The sequence below is a fragment of the Bos indicus genome, chromosome 12, assembly GCF_029378745.1.
Source record: "Bos indicus isolate NIAB-ARS_2022 breed Sahiwal x Tharparkar chromosome 12, NIAB-ARS_B.indTharparkar_mat_pri_1.0, whole genome shotgun sequence".
Classification (NCBI taxonomy): Eukaryota; Metazoa; Chordata; class Mammalia; order Artiodactyla; family Bovidae; genus Bos; species Bos indicus.
The window spans coordinates 53575720-53596704 of NC_091771.1; the positions used below are offsets into that span (position 1 = coordinate 53575720).

Genomic DNA, 20985 nt, shown 5'->3' on the forward strand with positions numbered 1-20985 from the left:
TCCTTTACTAAGGGGCATTTGGAGACTGCAATGGCAACCCACTCCAGTACTCTTGCCTGGAAAATCCCATGGACTGAAGAGCCTACTGGGCGCAGTCCATGGGGTCTCGAAGAGTCGGACACGACTGAGCGACTTCACTTTCACTTTTCACTTTCATGCATTGGAGAAGGAAATGGCAACCCACTCCAGTGTTCCTGCCTGAAGAATCCCAGGGACGGTGGAGTCTGGTGGGCTGCCGTTTATACGGTCGCACAGAGTCGGACATGACTGAAGCGACTTAGCAGCAGTAGCAGCAAGGTGCATTTAAAAATACAGTTTTCATCGAGGTAATCTGTAGTTTTGGCTGACATCTCTCTTTTGCTTCATATAGAAGTAAAATATATGCCATGTCCTTTCACCTTCCACGTCAGAATAATACCTGTAATTTTGAACTCTTCTACATTCTAGCTCTTTAACTACCACTGTGACTATTTCAAATATTAGTTTTCCCCATGTAGAACCACCTTGAATCCAGAAATGAAACATTTGGGGCTAGAACTCTCTTCTGTGATACCATTTATTCATCTATAATGAATATTTCACAATAAACTAAAATTGTTAGGAATTCTGTTCTCAGAAAATAACTTCAACATGCCAGCAATCTCCTAAAGCATTAATTTGATTAGTATCTAAGTGTGATAAATATTCATTACATAAATAAGAATACATTTTAGTTTTAACACAGATAGAACTATTTACTATTTTAAATTATAATATGTTTTGAGTTAAATGCATTATAAAATGAGAAAAGAGCTTTACTCGTTTGAATAAATTAATGAATAAATAAATATAAACAAGAAAACACATATGAATGAACATTTATTCAGTCATTTATCTATGCCCTATTTTATTTCAAAAAATTTTGAAGCAGCTGAACTGGTTTCCATTTATGTAGTGTAATTTAAAGATATTTTGTGTCAAAGGAAGAGAGCAATATTATCCCCCATTTAGTCAATATAAAATGACAGTTGGACTTAATGTTTATTCAAAAGTATATATATCCATTAGCATGAAGCTAATTTAGAAAAAATTCCATCACCATGTCAAATCACCTACATGTCAAATCACATGCAGAAAACAACTGCATGATCTCACATATATGTGGAATCTAAAGAGTCAAACACACAGAAGCAGAGTTAAACAGTGGTTACCAAGAATGGAAGGTGGGGGAAATGGGGAGGTGGGAGAAACAGGAAGATGGTTAAAGGGGTACAGAGTTGCAGCTAGAGATAGTCTAGAGACCTCCTGTATAGCATGACGACTATAGGTAATAATACTGTACTATCTACTGGACACTGCCGAGTAGACTTCAGGTGCCCTCACCACACACACACACAGAAAAAGTAACTATGTGAGGAGATGGCTATGCTAATTAGTTTGACTGAAGTCATCACTTCACCATGTATATCAAAACATGTTTTACACCTTAAATATACATAATTTTTTAAAAACATGTTTTAAAAATTCAACAAACATTTAAAAAATGTTTTTTAAAACATGCAAAAAAAACAAAAAAAAAAGAATGAAAGCAATAGCATATCTCAAACCAAAATCTCTTTGTCGGTAGCTGACATAAGTATATTTTCTTTACCAGAACTTATCAGACTTATAATTAGCAGTGAATTTACAGGTAGACACAAAGACAGAATGAAGGTTACAGTACTTGTTTGCATTCATAACGCCTCATGGGGTTGGAAGACTGACTTCTACATGAGAGTTTCCTTTATCTCCCAACTTCTTGAGGGAGCAACTTAAAAAATGATGTTTCTGTTGAGCACAAATTTAAAATTAAAAGCAAGAAAAAGAGGAAATGTTTCCATCTGTTTCCCTATTTGAAACAGGAAAGGAAAAAAGAATTTATCAAATAAGATATTTTTAAACTGGCATTTAACGTAAGATTTCACTGGATACCTACTCTAAGAAGTCCAGACTGATAGCTCAGTTTTACCTAGAATTTAATGCTGTCATCATTTAACATTTACTTAGTATTTACCTCATATTCTTTGTGGAGTAATTCAAGTCTGGTTTTCCGAAGATGCTTCCTGACTGTATGGCTTAGCATAGGTTCACTTTCACTTGTTCCTCCTATAGGACAAAAAAAAAAAAATCTAACCTTTCTATGTAGACTCTAGCTTAATTTCTATCCTTTTTCTTACATCCTCTTTGTGCTGCCATCCTTTTCTGTACTTCAATTCTGAGAAAAAATAAGTAAGTAACACCATCAGAAATACTTTCAGTAAAATATCATGTTATGTTTACTTACCTGTGTATCTTATTAAACTCAATGAAGGCAAAGGCTATATTTATTAACTCATTTGAACTACTGCAAATTTTGAATACCAGACAACTGTTAATAATAAAATCAGTGATTACATCTAACCAATAAGCTGTATAATTAAAATATTATTTGTTGTATAAATCAATATTATATAATTATCAAATATATTATCTTATATGTCACATATATGATATACATATTATAATATATATTATTATAGCTAATGTATTCAAATATATATAGTTACTAGTAACACAACTGAAAAGATGAATGTGTCTTTTCACTGATTCTAACAACCCAGTTACAATGGATTATAAATCACAGCATTAATTGTATGCCCACAGTAACTCACATATACACACTCAAAATGTATTCTTTCTGAGAGCTCTTCACTTATCCTGTGGTTACTTTCTTTGTACTTCTTAGCATCATGATAACAAAGGCATTTACAAACGTTCTTTTTCACAGGACTCCATCCAAATGCAAGGATGGATAAACCATTTTACTTCAGAGAATTTATGAAATATCACTTAGATACAAATGAATGAAGAAAGAAGGGATGTGAAAAGCAGCTGGGAAAAAAACATTTAAATTATTTTAATCAACAAAGCTCATAGTCTGCAAGGAAAGACCTGACTCCTAGTAAAGATCAGTGCAGATAAAAAAGCAGAGGCTGAGAGACTGACACTCCAGTTTGCAGCACAGCACAGAAATATTCCTCTGTAAGACTTCACCCAGGTACCCAAGAGAGAAACCTTGGAGCCACCTCTGATTCCCTTTCAGATTGCTTAGTTTCAAAGTTCCAATGGTTCTTCTTTTGTTCTAGCATATATATCTTCCTTTCTATTATAAAAACTTTATATAAGTCCATTTTCCCTAATTTTGGACTATTACAAAGACAAAAGGTTTTTTTCCCAATGATTCATGCTATCATCAATTCACTTTCAATTCTTCCTAAAGCAGAAACAAATAAAAATCATTTTAGCAATCTAAAAGAAATAACACTATAAAAGCTCTTTAAATGTTTCATTTTCCAAGAATCTTCCAGTTCAAGTTTTATCCCTACCACTTTCCCCACCCCACTTTACCTACATGACTATAGCACTGAATGTTCTTTTTCATACCCTTAATCCAGACTCACATTCTCCCTCACCTGGGCAAGAGTCTGACCTACTCATGTCCTGATTCTCCCCTGAAGCCCAAACTATGTATCATCACCTGAGTAATATTCCTAGTACACACTTTGGCTTATGCCATTCCCCTGCTCAAAACCATCATGCCCACTTACCCTTCTCACCCATACAGCAACTCCCTGATTCAGTCTGTCACTCGAGATGCTCTGCGCTGAAGTCTTAATTTACCTTTTCAGTCTTATTTCAACAGTCAGACCCAACTAGACTTTCCTGTTTCCCAACTGCAGTGAATGCTGCTCCCTCTACAAGAAATGGCCTCTCTCACCTTTACCAACTGAAAATTTATCTATCCTTAAATCTTAGAGGCCACTGCTTCATGAATCCCTTCTCCACGTTCCTAGCTGAGCTAGCTTGTTTGAACTCTGTGGGCCTTTTTGTTTGTCTGCTTTTTAAACTGTTGGCTGCAGTTAAGAACTGGTGCACCCATATAAATAAATAAATAAATATTAAAAAAAAAAAAACAAAAACACTTCATCCATATGGACAGCCTCTACCAGAATCAAAGTTCCAGAAGGCTCTGTGATTTCTCACAGTGCTTCACGCTCCTCAGTTGCTCCACTTTATATAGATTATGCCAAATGACCAATCCACCCAGTATGATACTGGCAAAATAACACCACCAAAAGTTGTCCATTTCAGTTTTCCTCCAGACAGACACTATTTAAACACTTTTAAATCAGTTTCTATGTGTTTTTACAATAGACTCTTACCAATAATTTCTTTGCAAGGATTTTCAGGAGTGATGGGGACTCTGCAGGCTGGACATTGGCTATTATTCTTCAACCACAAGTCGATACAAACCGAACAAAACACATGGTTGTTGATGCATATGACAGGCTGGCGTACCTTTGAAAAAGGAAACACTACTTTTAGTACAGGGCAACAGTCATAACCAGAATCTCAACAGGTTTAGCTTAGAGCAAACAAATCGCTGCTCTAGAGTACAGCAGCAGGTGCTTTAAGAAGCCATATCTAGTATTCATAAAAACTGCTTCTGCTACCACACTGTTTCTTACACACGTGTGACAGTTACTAGCTTACATATCTGGTCATAGAGATGGAAACTTTTGATACATTAAGAAATGGTTTTATTTTGTTCCAAATCACACTTACTGCCAAAGAGAAAATGCATTTTGTTCCACTAAGGCTGGGGCAATTTTTCTTCAACTGTTCTAGTCAAGGATTATAAAATGTCAGGTCTAGAAGGTTCTTTGAAGATTATTTAGTCCAGTCATCCATATAATGCTTGAAATCCTTCCCTCAATTCATTCCACTATATTACAGAGCAATAGCAATCAACAATTTAGCACTGACGTCTTACAAGAATGCCCTCAAAACCAGAGGCACGAAAGTTAAAACAACCCTAAAAGACAGGACATACACTCAAGTGGTTTATAATCTAAATAGCAAACAATGCTGACAGAAATACTGCCGTACATCAAATAAATCAATCTTTGACTCAATGCAATCAAGTACAAATACTTTACATTTATATTGTCTTATATTTTACAATGAGTTTCCCATGCATATCCTCTCTCTCTAATCCTGAAAGATAAACAGTAAATATACTTTACAAATAAGGAAACCAAGGTGAAGAGATCAGGTGGCTTGCTCGGGGTTAACAATGTATGTGTTTTGTTTTGGCTGTGTGTAGCTGTTGTATCAGAGAGAAAATAGAAGAAGCTGATTTAGTTTTCTACCTGACTTTATACATTAGTTTACATATTTCTTATAAATTTGAATTTATCTCCTCTTTTAGAATGGAAACTCTGGAAGAGCAATAACTTCCTTCATATCATTCACTTCTGAATCTCTGGTACCTAGGGACAGCCTAGTACACAGTAGGTACTCAATAAAGGTTTGTTGAATAAAGTAATTGCTATTAAGACACTATTTAAAATTCCACATATTGGGGAACTTGCCAGAGGGAATAATGACTGAATATTCTTCAAACAGCATAAATGTAACAAGATAAAACAAAAATAGAAAAGGACACAGAAGGCTTTCACTTTATTTATGTGGTATTTTTACCATGGGACTCAAAATACTTTATAGCCATTTTCAGTATTTTGTTCTAATAATAAAAACACTACCACTGTAGAGTCCTTCTGCATTAGGGACAAGAAGATCAAGGAAAAGTGGAATGAGTAGAGGGGGAATGAAAGGCAGAACCACCACAAACCACTTTTCACAAACATCGATGTTGCTCTATATCTGCCTCAGAAGGATACTGAGTATCTTGCTCACTAATTTGAAAGGGGTCCCAACTCTCAAACAAATGTACAATCCATGCCAGGCAGGCAGTCATTTTAAGTCTCCCTGCAAAGAGCTCTCTGGGTTTAGTTTGGCTTTCCAAACATTCAGATGCTCCCTTGATTATGAACACTAACAGAAGAAAACTAAACAGAGAAGAAAACTCTGCACAGATTTAGACTTCCTCTTGGAGAAATACCAATTCTAATTCATTGAGTTCAACTGATTTGATAGGGCTAATTAAAACACAGACAGACAGACTTTCAAACACAGTAAGACCATGAAGCACAGCACTCCTTCCCAAGCGCTCCTACCAACAACAAGGAATGAGGGCTCATCTGGGAGGTACTCCTGGTCAGAGTCTCAAGAGGCAGACAAACCTGAACTCTCTTTGAAGGTTAGTTTTTTCTAAAAATTCATCTGTTTCTGAAGTCCAGACCATAATACATTCACGGGTGTTTTAATCTTATCCCTAAGTCAGAAAATGTTTTCAGAACAAAAAATTCTCAATGAAAGTACCAGGAAGATACTACTCTGCCTATCCGGTAGCTTCCCCAAACACAGGCACACAGACACACACTCACAAGCACATACTCCATGTTCCTAGAAGGCTCCTGGCAGGATGTGTACCCCCAAATTAAGATGGCTGGTTAACAGTTATCTCCTTGGACTTTTAGGGCAGTGAGTTTATTTCTGGTTTTAGTCATTAATTCATCTGAAAATGAATCAAAGTCAATGCTCAAAACATAAAACCGTGCATATTAAGGGGATTCAAAACACTCTTCCGCTCCGTATAGGCTTCCCTCATTAGAAGCACACATCTAATTGGCATTTTCTAAGTAAATGCTCTCATAACAGCCGGGGCTGGACCCCGGCTAACAAAGATTAAATATCCAAACTAAAAACTTCCCTGGTAGCTCAGCTGGTAAAGAATCCACCTGTAATGCAGGAGACCCTGGTTTGATTCCTAGGTCGGGAAGATCTGTTGGAGAAGGGATAGGCTACCCACTCCAGTATTCTTAGGCTCCCCTGGTGGCTCAGCTGGTAAAGAATCCGCCTGCAGTGTGGGAGACTTGGGTTCAGTCCCTGGATTGGGAAGATCCCCTGGAGAAGGAAACAGCTACCCACTCCAGTATTCTGGCCTGGAAAATCCACGGACAGAGGAGCCTAGAAGGCTACAGTCCATGGGTTGCAAAGAGTCAAGACACCACTGAGCAACTTTCACTGCAAAAAAGAAGGCCTCACACGTGGTGGAAATCAAGAATTCTGCTTTGGTCTATTAAGTTTGTGACACCAACCCGGCTTTTAAATGGACAAGGCAAGGTCTGAGGATCATTGGCATAAAAGATGGCATTTAAAGTCACAGGACTGGAGAAGATCCCCTGCATGGGCAGAACAGTATACATTCCAGCACACAGAGGAAGAGGAGGAGCAACTGGCAAAGGGAAATGAGGAGGAGGGACTGTGCTGGAGGACAGGAGAACATGGTGTTACACAGGAAGTTTTTCAAGAGTGGTCACTCATGTCAAATGTTGGAGAGAGACTGAATTTGATGTGGACAGAGAAGTGACTACAAGATTTAACTGCATGGAAGTCACTGTGGTCTGTAATTGACAAGCACTGTTTCCAGTGAATATTGGCACTGAGATGGAAACTTGATTCGAGAGTGCAAGACAAGGAAAAGTGAAGAAATGAAGACAGAGACTACAGGCAGGTCATCTTTCATGTTTTGCTGTAAAGGAGAGAGCACAACATGTGGCCACAGAAAGGAATGATAATGCGAATGGTATGGTAAAAAAGCAGATATTAGTTAATGATAGAGGAAGACAGGGAGGGATCAGAGCCATAGACAGCAACGTTGCTAAGCAGTCAAGAGGGGAATGAGATCCAAAGCACAAGCAAGCAGATTGTGGCTCATATGGAGTGAGGAGCTATCTTCCAATTTAACAAAAGGGAAGAAAACCAAGGCTATAAGAACAAACACAGAGGATGGAAGATCTGTTGACAGAAAGATGGGAGAACTCATGTTCCAACTACTTTTATTTTGTCTATCAAATAGGAGGTGAGATTACCAGCTGTAAGTCGGAAGCAGGGAGGAATATCAACTGGAGAAAATAGATTAAAGCAATTATTTTGAAAGATGAGAAAGTACATTTACTAGGGTCATGTATGGAGCAGGATGGTCAAACACCGTTGAGTCTGTGAGTGGCAACGATGACATGAAAAGGCTGAAGTAACACTGGAGGAGTCGGTGTGATGAGAAGAGGAGCGGAAAGTGAGACGCTCACAATCAGATTACAGGAGGTGGCATAGCTGCTTTCCCTAAAGTTTTGTCCTGGGATACCTTATCTGACAAAGTTCTATTTTCTCTCAATCTCATGTATTACATAGTGTTAACATCTTTTCTACAGTAATAGTTCCTGAGAAGCCTCTGTAACTGGATCTCAGTAAGTGGCAGAGCTTAGGCTTCAAAAGAAACCTGGGGCAGACTCCAGCTCTACTACCTATTGAGCTGTTTGACTTTGGATTAGCCCGTTAGTTAAAACAATGGCATCAGTTTCCGGTTCTGAGATATATGGTTTAACCTAGTACACTTTTCATTCAGCTGTTGTTTAAGATTTAATAATATAAAGATGTAAGCACTGAGACTTCCACTTAGCAATTCCTCAAGAGAAAAGAAAGAAAAGGAAAAGAAAAGAAAAAAGGGTGGGGGCAGGGAGACAAGGACTATATTCACATGCCCAGGAGCCAACTGCATGTTGGGATCTTAAAGCTGCCCCAACCATAGTATGCCCAAAGATAAGCCCAGCCTCCACACATTCACCCCACTCCTGTACTCTCTCTTGTCTAAGTTAATGGCATCTCTACCTCATCCCTTGGTCTAGAATACTCAGAGTTCTCTGACTCACCCTTTTTACTCACCTTCACCATCCAATCTGGCACCAAATTCTGTTATCATGTATCAGTTTAAAAAGCCAGGGATTTTAAGATATATCCATATCTTCTGTATCACCAGGAAAAAAGGATGAAAAATTTAAGACACTGGAGTGGGTAGCCTTTCCCTTCTCCAGGGGATCTTCCCAAAACAGGGATCAAACCCAGGTCTCCCACATCACAAACAGATTCTTTACCAGCTGAGCCACACAGGAAGCCCTGTAAGATGCCATGGCTTATAAAATACAACAAGACTCCAGAGATGGTATAATGTGGGGGAAAAAAGTATATCCCCAAATAGTCGCAATGTGGCAAACCTACCACTAAATGTTCTTTTACTTACCATCTATCCCTTCTTTTTCTATCTTCAACTCAGTGAGTTCAGGTTCCCCTTCTCTTACCCCAGCTACTGCAATGACCTCTTCCAAGCATCCTTGCTGTCACATGTTCACTCCTGTCCACCTTTCACACTGATGCCAGAGCCACCCAGCTACAATACGGAGCACTGCTCTCCTGCAAAACAACTTTTTCCCCCTACTCACAGTTTTGAGTACCGCATCCAAAGAATAATGCAATCTGCTTCTTAAATGGCCATTTCCTTTAATCCATTTCAATACTGGACAAAACCAATACTTCAACCACATAGATATACACCTGATGTTCATCAAAAAGAATATGAAGAACACAGACTTATTATTTACTGGGCTCTCATTTTTTAGCTTGATATGTTCTGCTGGCCTGCAACTTACCCAATCAAAATAAAATCCTTCCCATCTTTTGAGATGAAAATCAAAGTTTACCTCTTCTGTAAGACCTTCAGTAATCTTTCTTTTAGAATTAATTGGATCTTTATTGAATTCTCATAAGCGCATTTCTTATGCAATGATTTAATGTTCACTGGACTTGGAAAATTATCTATATCCTGCTTTCCCTATTTGATTTTAGGCTCCCAGGGGGCAGGGGCACTGTCCTGCTCATTTTAGTCTCCACCACCAACAACTTATACAATGCACACTCTAGCATTAACATAAGTGAATTTTGATGTATTAAAATGAAAGGCTGAGATAATGCTCCTAAAAACATCCAAGAAGCAAAAGGTCAACGGCCACTGCCAAATTTTGAAAAAGTGTAAGTTTAACCTTTTCATTTAATTTGCCAAAATGATACCGAAGAACAACCGCAGGCAGACTACTTGGCTGTCAGCTGAAAGCCGCTGGCAGTGTCACCCAAAGGAGACTCGTCGGCACTGTTAATACCTGGTATTATGGCCACCGTTGTGCTGGATTTTGAAACAGCTCACTACTTCATTTCTTTGGACCATGTACTTATCAGATGAAAATTTCTAGACAATGGTTTAAATTTACTTAGGAGAACAGGAACTGATAAATGAGAAGGAACTCCTAGAACAAATTACTTGTTATTTATTTGACCATAAACTACAGAAACAAAATACAAAGAATGTAGCCCTCCCTCAACTCCTGTCCACCCATCTCCTCTACTCAGATCCTGCTATATGTAACAGCAAAACACACACACAAATAATTTCCTTTAATAAGATCTTCTCAAGATATGAAATAGTCATAATTTGCCTATATTATTAGACTTTTTATTCTATTTACTCTCAAATGAGATCTGTGGCATTAACATAGTAAGCACCCTTATGAAAAAAACATGCAAGACAACAATGGCAAAGATAAGTGGCATGTACAATTCCAAACTCATCTGGAGTAAGCATGCTGAAGTGACATCCCAGGGTAATGCCCAGTGAAGCTGGTGAGAAGGAGGAAGAAGAGAAAGAGAAGATGAAGGAATGTGTGAAAAGAAGGCTCTTCTCTCACTGGAATGGGCCTGAGGAGGCAGTCCTAGGTACAAGAAATATTAGCCCAATAATATATAATTCTACTACATAGTGTCTTTTATCTGAAGATGTTTCAGTTTTGAGAGACTTTACCACCAAAAATCCCTTTCTTAAAAAGCAAATATCTGGAAGGAGTCAGACCTAAAGGTGCTGTCCATTACTATCTATCCTGTGCTTAGTCACTCAGTTGTGTCTGGCTCTTTGTGCCTCCGTGGACTGTGGTCCACAAGGCTCCCTGTCCATGGGATTCTTCAGCTAAGAACACTGGAGTGGGTTGCCATGCCCTCCTCCAGGTCATATTCCCGACCGGCAGACTGAACCCAGGCCTTCTGCACTGCAGGCAGATTCTTCACTGTCTGAGCCACCGGGGAAGTCCAAAATCTATCCTAGACTTCCCTAACAGGAGTTACACAAGGGTTTAGGGCAGGGTTTGTCAATTTTGGCACTACTGACATTTTGGAACAAAAATTTTTGTGTTGTAGAAGGCTGTCCTATATATTATGGAAAGTTTAGCTAGAAGCACCCTGAGGCTCTGTCTACTAGATGTGAGTAGCACTGCTCTGAAGACAATCAGAAATATCTCTCAGTTCACTTCAGTTCAGTCGCTCAGTTGTGTCCAACTCTTTGCGACCCCATGAATCACAGCACGCCAGGCCTCCCTGTCCATCACCAACTCCCGGAGTTCACCCAAACTCCTGTGCATCGAGTCAGTGATGCCATCCAGCCATCTCATCCTCAGTCGCCCCCTTCTCCTCCTGCCCTCAATCCCTCCCATCATCAGGGTCTTTTCCAATGAGTCAACTCTTTGCATGAGGTGGCCAAAGTATTGGAGTTTCAGCCTCAGCATCAGTCCTTCCAAAGAACACCCAGGACTGGTCTCCTTTAGGATGGACTGGTTGGATCTCCTTGCAGTCCAAGGGACTCTCAAGAGTCTCTTCCAACACCACAGTTCAAAAGCATCAATTCTTTGGTGCTCAGCTTTCTTCACAGTCCAACTCTCACATCCATACATGACCACAGGAAAAACCATAGCCTTGACTAGACGGACCTTTGTTGGCAAAGTAATATCTCTGCTTTTCAATATGCTATCTAGGTTGGTCATAACTCTCCTTCCAAGGAGTAAGTGTCTTTTAATTTCATGGCTGCAATCACCATCTGCAGTGATTTTGGAGCCCAGAAGAATAAAGTCTGACACTGTTTCCACTGTTTCCCCATCTATTTCTCATGAAGTGATGGGACCGGATGCCATGATCTTCGTTTTCTGAATGTTGAGCTTTAAGCCAACATTTTTTACTCTCCTCTTTCACTTTTATCAAGAGGCTTTTTAGTTCCTCTTCACTTTCTGCCATAAGGGTGGTGTCATCTGCATATCTGAGGTTATTGATACTTCTCCAGGCAATCTTGATTCCAGCTTGTGTTTCTTCCACCCCAGCGTTTCTCATGATGTACTCTGCTATGTAAGTTAAATAAGCACGGTGACAATATACAGCCTTGACGTACTCCTTTTTCTATTTGGAACCAGTCTGTTGTTCCATGTCCAGTTCTAACTGTTGCTTCCTGACCTGCATACAGGTTTCTCAAGAGGCAGGTCAGGTGGTCTGAGATTCCCATCTCTTTCAGAATTTTCCACAGTTTATTGTGATCCACACAACAAAATGCACTTCCATCCTATTGAGAACTGCTGGTCTGGGAAATGTACACGAATTTCCCTAACAATCTAATGGGGTTGATAGTATCAAATTAATTTGCAGCCAGTGGAAACTGAGACTCAAGGAAATAAATATGTGTTCTAAGTGGCAGAGCCAGCATTCGACCACCATTAAACATGCAAATTGAGTGCTCTTTCAATTAAGAAACAGATCTTTCTTCCTGAGAGCAAGTTTAGTAAACAATAATCAGGGAGTAAGAAATAGAGGAAATACACCTGAAAGAATCAAGACACTGGGATCAGCAGGGATTGCAGAAAAGAGATACTATATTAATGGAGGTGATGCAAGGGAAAAGGCTGTAGATAAACTTTACCAACTGGTCTGGCAAATACATTTAAAATCAATTTCTCTGCTCTTCAGTCACCTTTACTGGAGACTAGAGCTAACCTTTCTTTTCCCTTCTCTTGCACCAATATCAAAACTTCACGGGTTTCACTAGAGGAGGCCTACTACAGAAAGACTGAAGAACAAAGCTGAGGGATAAATGACTGTAGGAAGAGCCTACCTTCTCAACCTTACAAATTTGGCAATTTTTAAAAACAAAATTCCTGGATTGCTCTTGCTATGTTGCAAGAAATCTTTGGCTCTGGGCCAGAATTCAGGACTAGAACTTTAAAACTGTGTGATCCTGAGAACTAAGCTACTTAATGCCTATTGGTCTGGGTCTCCAATTCTGTCTGGGTTAGAAAGAAAGCTAATACACCTCCCCTCGCCCACCTTTATCCCTACCTAGAAGGCTTTCAGGATAAACTGGAATCTTATTTGTGAAGTAAATTATATGCCAGCTATTATATGCCAAACTTGAAAATTACCAGAATATATCAACACTTTTTTGAATTAATTTTTATTATACTCTATGTGAAAACACACTATTGTTATACTTTTCTGAAAGTGTCTGCATTCTTGAAGCTTATTTTAATCTAGATAAGGGAGAAAAAGCAACACTTTTACTCCACATGGCTTTTTTTCAAAGCAAATTCTTGTGATGATTATGTACAAGGCTGGTTCTTAAATCCACTCTTGGGAGCTGAGGGGCAATCAAGACTCAAACATGGATTCAATGTACTGAGGAGGATGGCTCTCTGGCCAATCGACAGCCCTTGATGAGCACTGATTAATGAATTTAGTCAACCGAGAGTTAGGATGCTAGGTTGCTAAGGTGTTACCTCTGGCCCTAGAGGTAACACCTAGCCCTACCTCTTTTCAACCTTTTAAATCAATGATGTGTGTAGAAAGCAAAGCAAGAAGTCCTCCCTGAAAGAAGGGTTCTTTCCCATAGTATTCCCAGTGGAAAACAGTCTATCCTACGACTGGACACATTGTAAGAAAGCTAATTTCATTTCTGATTATTTCAGCCAGAAAGTTTCCATTTATATTAAGTATAAATCTTAATATTGTAGAGCTACACAAAGTTTGATTCCCTTCCAAATGGAAATACTTTTAATTATTTAATGAGTTGCTATCATGTCTGTTCACTCCAACACTATTCTGTTCCATCTATATTCCAATCTCAATTTCAAATCCTTTCCAAATGATTTCAAATACTTCAGTTTATGTATATTTATCTTAAAGGGTGGTACCCGAATTTGGATTCATTCTCAAGTGAGAAATAATTGGATATGCTATATCACTGTTAAATGGTATTAGAAGTCTAGTCGCTTGCCACTTCTCTTGAGAATCTCCTTTGTCCTTTGATTAAAACCAACTGCATTCCACATTTGGCTGTCACTCATGGCAAAACGCAGAGTTGGTCAATAAAACTATTACGTGCAACAGTTTCTTTTCACAGCTTGAATCCTAATTGAAGAGATAAAAGCCTGGATTACCTAGAGATAAACTGGTCTGTAGAATTCTGGCAGCAGTACCAAAATGTCACTTAAATATCCTGGGCTGGGTCATTTCAGCTTGCTGGCCTACTAGCCCAAGGCATGGGAAAAAATTACAGCGGAATAGGCCAGAAAGTGTTATATATGAACTGTCTCACAGGGTGTGCACTTCACCTCTCCAGGTGACACAGAGCTCTTACAATATTGGCAACGCTGCTAAACACTGAACAGAGATAATCCACCTTTAAGACTGAGGTACAGTTGGGGGTGGCAAATGCAAAATGTTTAAACTTTTCAATTTTAAGTACATTTGTATTGAAAAGACAAAGCATTAACCACATACATATTTGGGCTATCTCGACTACTGCTCCCCACCATTCTTCACCTTCACCCCCATTCCAAGCAGCAACTATCTCTTCAAATTCAAAGTCTCTCCCACCCCTAATTTCCTTAAGTAATATGCATCTTTTTTTTTTTTTAACAGTAACTCTTCGGGATAATGGCCCCTGATTCTGTTGAAAAATAAAAAATGAAGACCTGTTAACTCTGTAAGGGACAAATGGCGAGAGCAGCAAAAGATGAGGCCTAGCCAGGAAGGGCTTGAAGGCAGACTCCAGAGGTGGCCAGAAATGTGTGCGTCAGGGAGATGAAAGACTGTCTCCAGCACCCCATAAATACTGGTGTGGAGGGGAGGCCGAGTAGCAGAGGCAGATCAGATTTGCTTTAACTACACAAAAGGCAAAAGAGTATGGAACCAACAAAAAATCACTGGATGTACTGTGGCAACTTCCAGAACAAACAGGTCCTACTCTTCTGGAAATGTAAATCTTCATCAATTGAGTGTACTGGCCTCAGGAAGCAAATGGGAGGAGCAGTGACTGAAAAAGTTGGTTTCCTCATTTTTGAGGGTTTGTCTGCCTCAGTGCCTGTAACAAAGGTTAACATTTCTTAAATGATAAGTGTCAAGATTCACACTATGTCTGTATGTGCTTAGTCACTCAATCATGTTAGACTCTCTGTGACCCCATGGACTGCAGTCTGCCAGGCTCCTCTGTCCATGGAGATTCTCCAGGCAAGAATACTGGTTGTTATGCCCTTCTTCAGGGGATCTTTCCAACTCAGGGACTGAACCCAGGTCTTCTGCATTGCAGGTGGATTCTTTACTGTCTGAGCCACCAGGGAAGCCCTAATACTATTATCACTCCCACTGTACAGATAAGGAAACTGCTCTTAGGGACATTAAGTAACTTGTATAAGTTAAGTAACTTGTATAGAATTAGTTAAGTGGAAGACCTGGATTAGAACTTAGTCTGAATACAGCACTCGGGGCTGTCAACCAATTGTGCCTTTTTGTCTCCATAGTAGACATGAGAAAATGTCTATTTACAAATCATTAACCTTTTGCAATATTGCATAGGAACCTGGAATGTCAGGTCCATGAATCAAGGCAAATTGGAAGTGGTCAAACAAGAGATGGCAAGAGTGAATGTCGACATTCTAGGAATCAGCAAACTGAAATGGACTGGAATGGGTGAATTTAACTCAGATGACCATTATATCTACTACTGTGGGCAGGAATCCCTCAGAAGAAATGGAGTAGCCATCATGATCAACAAAAGAGTCCGAAATGCAGTACTTGGATGCAATCTCAAAAACGACAGAATGATCTCTGTTCATTTCCAAGGCAAACCATTCAATATCACAGTAATCCAAGTCTATGCCCCAACCAGTAACGCTGAAGAAGCTGAGGTTGAACGGTTCTATGAAGATCTACAAGACCGTTTAGAACTAACACCCAAAAAAGATGTCCTTTTCATTATAAGGGACTGGAATGCAAAAGTAGGAAGTCAAGAAACACCTGGAGTAACAGGCAAATTTGGCCTTGGAATACGGAATGAAGCAGGGCAAAGACTAATAGAGTTTTGCCAAGAAAATGCACTGGTCATAGCAAACACCCTCTTGCAACAACACAAGAGAAGACTCTATACATGGACATCACCAGATGGTCAACACCAAAATCAGACTGATTATATTCTTTGCAGCCAAAGATGGAGAAGCTCTATACAGTCAGCAAAAACAAGACCAGGAGCTGACTGTGGCTCAGACCATGAACTCCTTATTGCCAAATTCAGACTTAAATTGAAGAAAGTAGGGAAAACCACTAGACCATTCAGGTATGACCTAAATCAAATCCCTTATGATTATACAGTGGAAGTGAGATTTAAGGGCCTAGATCTGATAGATAGAGTGCCTGATGAACTATGGAATGAGGTTCGTGACATTATACATGAGACAGGGATCAAGACCATCCCCATGGAAAATAAATGCAAAAAAGCAAAATGGCTGTCTGGGGAGGCCTTACAAATAGCTGTGAAAAGAAGAGAAGCAAAAAGCAAAGGAGAAAAGGAAAGATATAAGCATCTGAATGCAGAGTTCCAAAGAATAGCAAGAAGAGATAAGAAAGCCTTCTTCAGCGATCAACGCAAAGAAATAGAGGGAAACAACAGAATGGGAAAGACTAGAGATCTCTTCAAGAAAATCAGAGATACCAAAGGAACATTTCATGCAAAGTTGGGCTCGATAAAGGACAGAAATGGTATGGACCTAAAAGAAGCAGATGATATTAAGAAGAGATGGCAAGAATACACAGAAGAACTATACAAAAAAGATCTTCACAACCAAGATAATCACAATGGTGTGATCACTGACCTAGAGCCAGACATCCTGGAATGTGAAGTCAAGTGGGCCTTAGAAAGTATCACTACGAACAAAGCTAGTGAAGGTGACAGAATTCCAGTTGAGCTATTCCAAATCCTGAAAGATGATGCTGTGAAAGTGCTGCACTCAATATGCCAGCAAATTTGGAAAACTCAGCAGTGGCCACAGGACTGGAAAAGGTCAGTTTTCATTCCAATTCCAAAGAAAGGCAGTGCCAAAGAATGCTCAAACTATCGCACAATTGCACTCATCTCACACGCTAGTAAAGTAATGCTCAAAATTCTTCAAGCCAGGCTTCAGCAATATGTGAACCATGAACTTCCTGATGTTCAAGCTGGTTTTAGAAAAGGCAGAGGAACCAGAGATCAAATTGCCAACATCTGCTGGATCATGGAAAAAGCAAGAGAGTTCCAGAAAAACATCGATTTCTGCTTTATTGACTATGCCAAAGCCTTTGACTGTGTGGATCACAATAAACTGTGGAAAATTCTGAAAGAGATGGGAATCCCAGACCACCTGACCTGCCTCTTGAGAAACCTGTATGCAGGTCAGGAAGCAACAGTTAGAACTGGACATGGAACAACAGACTGGTTCCAAATAGGAAAAGGAGTTTGTCAAGGCTGTATATTGTCACCCTGTTTATTTAACTTATATGCAGAGTACATCATGAGAAACGCTGGGGTGGAAGAAACACAAGCTGGAATCAAGATTGCCGGGAGAAATATCAATAACCTCAGATATGCAGATGACACCACCCTTATGGCAGAAAGTGAAGAGGAACTAAAAAGCCTCTTGATGAAAGTGAAAGAGGAGACTGAAAAAGTTGGCTTAAAGCTCAACATTCAGAAAACAAAGATCATGGCATCAGGTCCCATCACTTCATGAGAAATAGATGGGGAAACAGTGGAAACAGTGTCAGACTTTATTTTTCTGGGCTCCAAAATCACTGCAGGTGGTGACTGCAGCCATGAAATTAAAAGACGCTTACTCCTTGGAAGGAAAGTTATGACCAACCTAGATAGCATTTTCAAAAGCAGAGACATTACTTTGCCAACAAAGGTTCATCTAGTCAAGGCTATGGTTTTTCCTGTGGTCATGTATGGATGTGAGAGTTGGACTGTGAGGAAGGCTGAGCGCCGAAGAATTGATGCTTTTGAACTGTGGTGTTGGAGAAGACTCTTGCGAGTCCCTTGGACTGCAAGGAGATCCAACCAGTCCATCCTGAAGGAGATCAGCCCTGGGGTTTCTTTGGAAGGAATGATGCTAAAGCTGAGACTCCAGTACTTTGGCTACCTCATGCGAAGAGTTGACTCAATGGAAAAGACTCTGATGCTGGGAGGGATTGGGGGCAAGAGGAGAAGGGGACGACAGAGGATGGGATGGCTGGATGGCATCACTGACTCGATGGACATGAGTCTGAGTGAACTCTGGGAGTTGGTGATGGACAGGGAGGCCTGGCGTGCTGTGATTCAGGGGGTCGCAAAGAGTCGGACACGACTGAGCGACCGATCTGATCTGATCTGATCTAAACCTTTTGTTATTAGATATAATTCTAGAATACAGCTAACCAGTATAGGAGGGAAAAATTCACCAGAAGTGTCTGCTGTTATGAATGAGTTCATCTGAGATTTTGGATGTAACTTATTGAAGACACAAATGCAAACAACAGAGGTTCAAATGCTGGAGATTCTACGCCTTAGTTTCCTTATCTGAAAAATGGGGAAACCAGCCCTACCTATCTCACAGCACTGATAAGAGTGGTAAATGAAATAATAAAATGCATACAAAAGCATTTTGTAATCTGCAAATCACTATATTCTATTAGTTATCATTTTTGTTAAAACACAGAAAGCATAGGTATGGAAAATCAACCGGGCAGAAGACATCTTCAACACAGCCCATTAACTAATGGAAACTAGATATAATGTGCACAACTACAACCAAGTGAAAATTATTTTCCAAGGATATTTTATCAGCCTTTTAACAGGCCACTGTTGGGAGTAAATTCACTCAGAAGTTAACTTGTGGAACTTCAAGTCAGGAGCCAAATGTAGACTGCAGCAAACAGAATCATCTTCTCCTCCTCCCAGCTACAAAGGTAGGCAGTACTAGCAAGTACCAAGCTCAAATAACCACCTTCCAAAGGCCATTCTTAAGCTCTCCCATCAGAATTGATCAAGCCATCTCTATATCCTCTCACAGTATCTTTGCTATTTCCTTGGCATTTCATTCTGATGTATATCAAGAGCTATCAGTTTCTCCCAAGCCTGACTTCCTACTACTTTCTGAACTCAGAAAATTCACATAGACTTAGAGGATTAGACGATCATACTGACTGGCACTCAAATGCTTTCCCCATGAAGTCTGCATTTCTTAACGCTATGCTTGTGGTTGCAGTTTCAGTGTAGGGCATAAACACATCACATTTATCCATTCCCCACAAACGTAAAACAATTCACCGTGGGGGGTGGGGTAAGTTTCTTCTGGACCTGCATAGTAAAACAATATATTCTTTTAAAAACCGAACGGGAGGCACAAATGGAAATGAAAGAGGAGACAAACGCATGAGAACCTTCAAAACTCCGTTTCTAATTCAGAACTCTTACAACTTTCTCCACCTGGTTTCATAAACACGGTAGACACCTCTTCCATCACAAGAGAGAGGGTATTCTACCTCGTGGCTGATCCGTTCTTGGAATTAAAGACCACATCTCCCATTCTAAAAGTCATTCAGGGGTACGTACTATTTACTTTTTCAAATTTTGAACCCAGAGCAAAGGCCACTCTCAAGGCCGAGTGAAGTTAAGAAAATTATCTTGAAAATGGAAAAGCCTCCCCAGCCAGCACCGAAGGCCCAAGAACAAAACACTCTAATTCGTGCAGGGGACGATGGAACCGTCGCGAGGCTCCCAGAAAACGTGATTTCAGCCGCAATGGGGTGGCACCGGGGGGGCGTGAATTGCAGGGATTCATTTCTGACCAGGCCTCCTTCGACGCCGGGAGTCACCCGGCTGAGGCCACCTTACTTCCCCACCCCACGCCGCTGTCATCCTCTTCCGAAAGGCGCACAGATGACTCCGTGAGTCCGGACTCGTCCCCTCTGTCCCCCGGGGACGCGGCCTCCCTGGCCAGAGGAGAACACAGGGTCGGCGTCCTCACCTAGCCCGGCGCCTCGCGCCGTGTCCCCGCCGCACACCCAGCCAGCCCTGGGCTCCGGAGGGCCCCTGCACACCCAACCCCGTTTAGGAGCCGTGTCAGGCATCACCCATTACCTTCCCCAAGCAGATGTGACACGTGATGGGCAGAGTGAGCGACAATGTAACGTTCTGCACGGTCTGAGCCATGGCAGCGTTCAGAATCCCGCCAACACGGAAGTCCCGCCGACCGCGGCTTCTCCCAGCGACTGAGGCCGCGCGAGGCCGGCTACGGCGGCCGGGCAGGGCCACGACGCGCCGGCCGCGGAAACGAAAACGCGCTTTCCCGACGCGCGGCGGCTGGCGTCTGGTCCCTTCCTCCTTTCCTTCCTTTTTAGTTCGAAAACAAACTTTCCTCGGTTAGGGAGCTGCAAGGATTCCTGAGAACGGGAAGGAAGCCGGGTTACTACGGGCGTCGAGGATCTTGAAAGTTTAAATGAAAGTTTGGTAGCGAGAGGAGAGGAAGGATGCGGAAAGGCGATTTGAAATCCCAGGATCTTTCCCGGAAGATGGGCATTTGGGGGAGAGTTTTCCACCTAAAGATTAAACCTGACAGTCTGCAAAGGCGGCGCAGTCAAAAACGGAAGAGGAAAGACATTGTCTCTACGTTTAAATTTTTCCAAGCAACTTTGTGCGTTCAGCTCTCTTTACATTCTTAAATGATGTAATATCACCTTAAAACGACACGCGGTGGTTTCAGAAACGTTGGGTGCATTAATCGCTGCTCTCCGTGAAGACATGCTTTCACTGTTGGTTCTCCTGTAGTTTCTATCTGAAAGAGACTTAACGATCAGACCCGTGGACTGTGATTTACACCCACATGTGAGAAGCTTCTAATAGTGTGAACCATCCACACTCGCCTACAGCAGTCGCACAAGCGTTTAATTCTTCATTTCAGGCGCCTGGCTGGGAATGAAATGTACCCCTAGGCTGTTAAGCTCTGAGGAAGAATGTGAGGCTATAAGTTAGCACTTCCTACCAAT

At 40.7% G+C, this 20985-nt stretch overlaps 1 protein-coding gene across 1 annotated transcript in view; it reads right to left on the reverse strand.

Moving 5' to 3' along the window:
* Positions 1 to 20236, reverse strand: part of OBI1 (ORC ubiquitin ligase 1) — a 44962-nt gene extending 24726 nt beyond the window's left edge. The window contains exons 1-3 of the mRNA XM_019971601.2: positions 20081 to 20236; positions 4221 to 4356; positions 2033 to 2124 (exon numbers count right to left, since the gene is read on the reverse strand). Of these exons, the coding sequence (XP_019827160.2) occupies positions 2033 to 2124; positions 4221 to 4356; positions 20081 to 20152 (300 nt within the window). The 5' untranslated portion in view covers positions 20153 to 20236. The remainder of the gene's footprint in view (positions 1 to 2032; positions 2125 to 4220; positions 4357 to 20080) is intronic.
* Between the last annotated feature and the right edge of the window lie 749 nt (positions 20237 to 20985).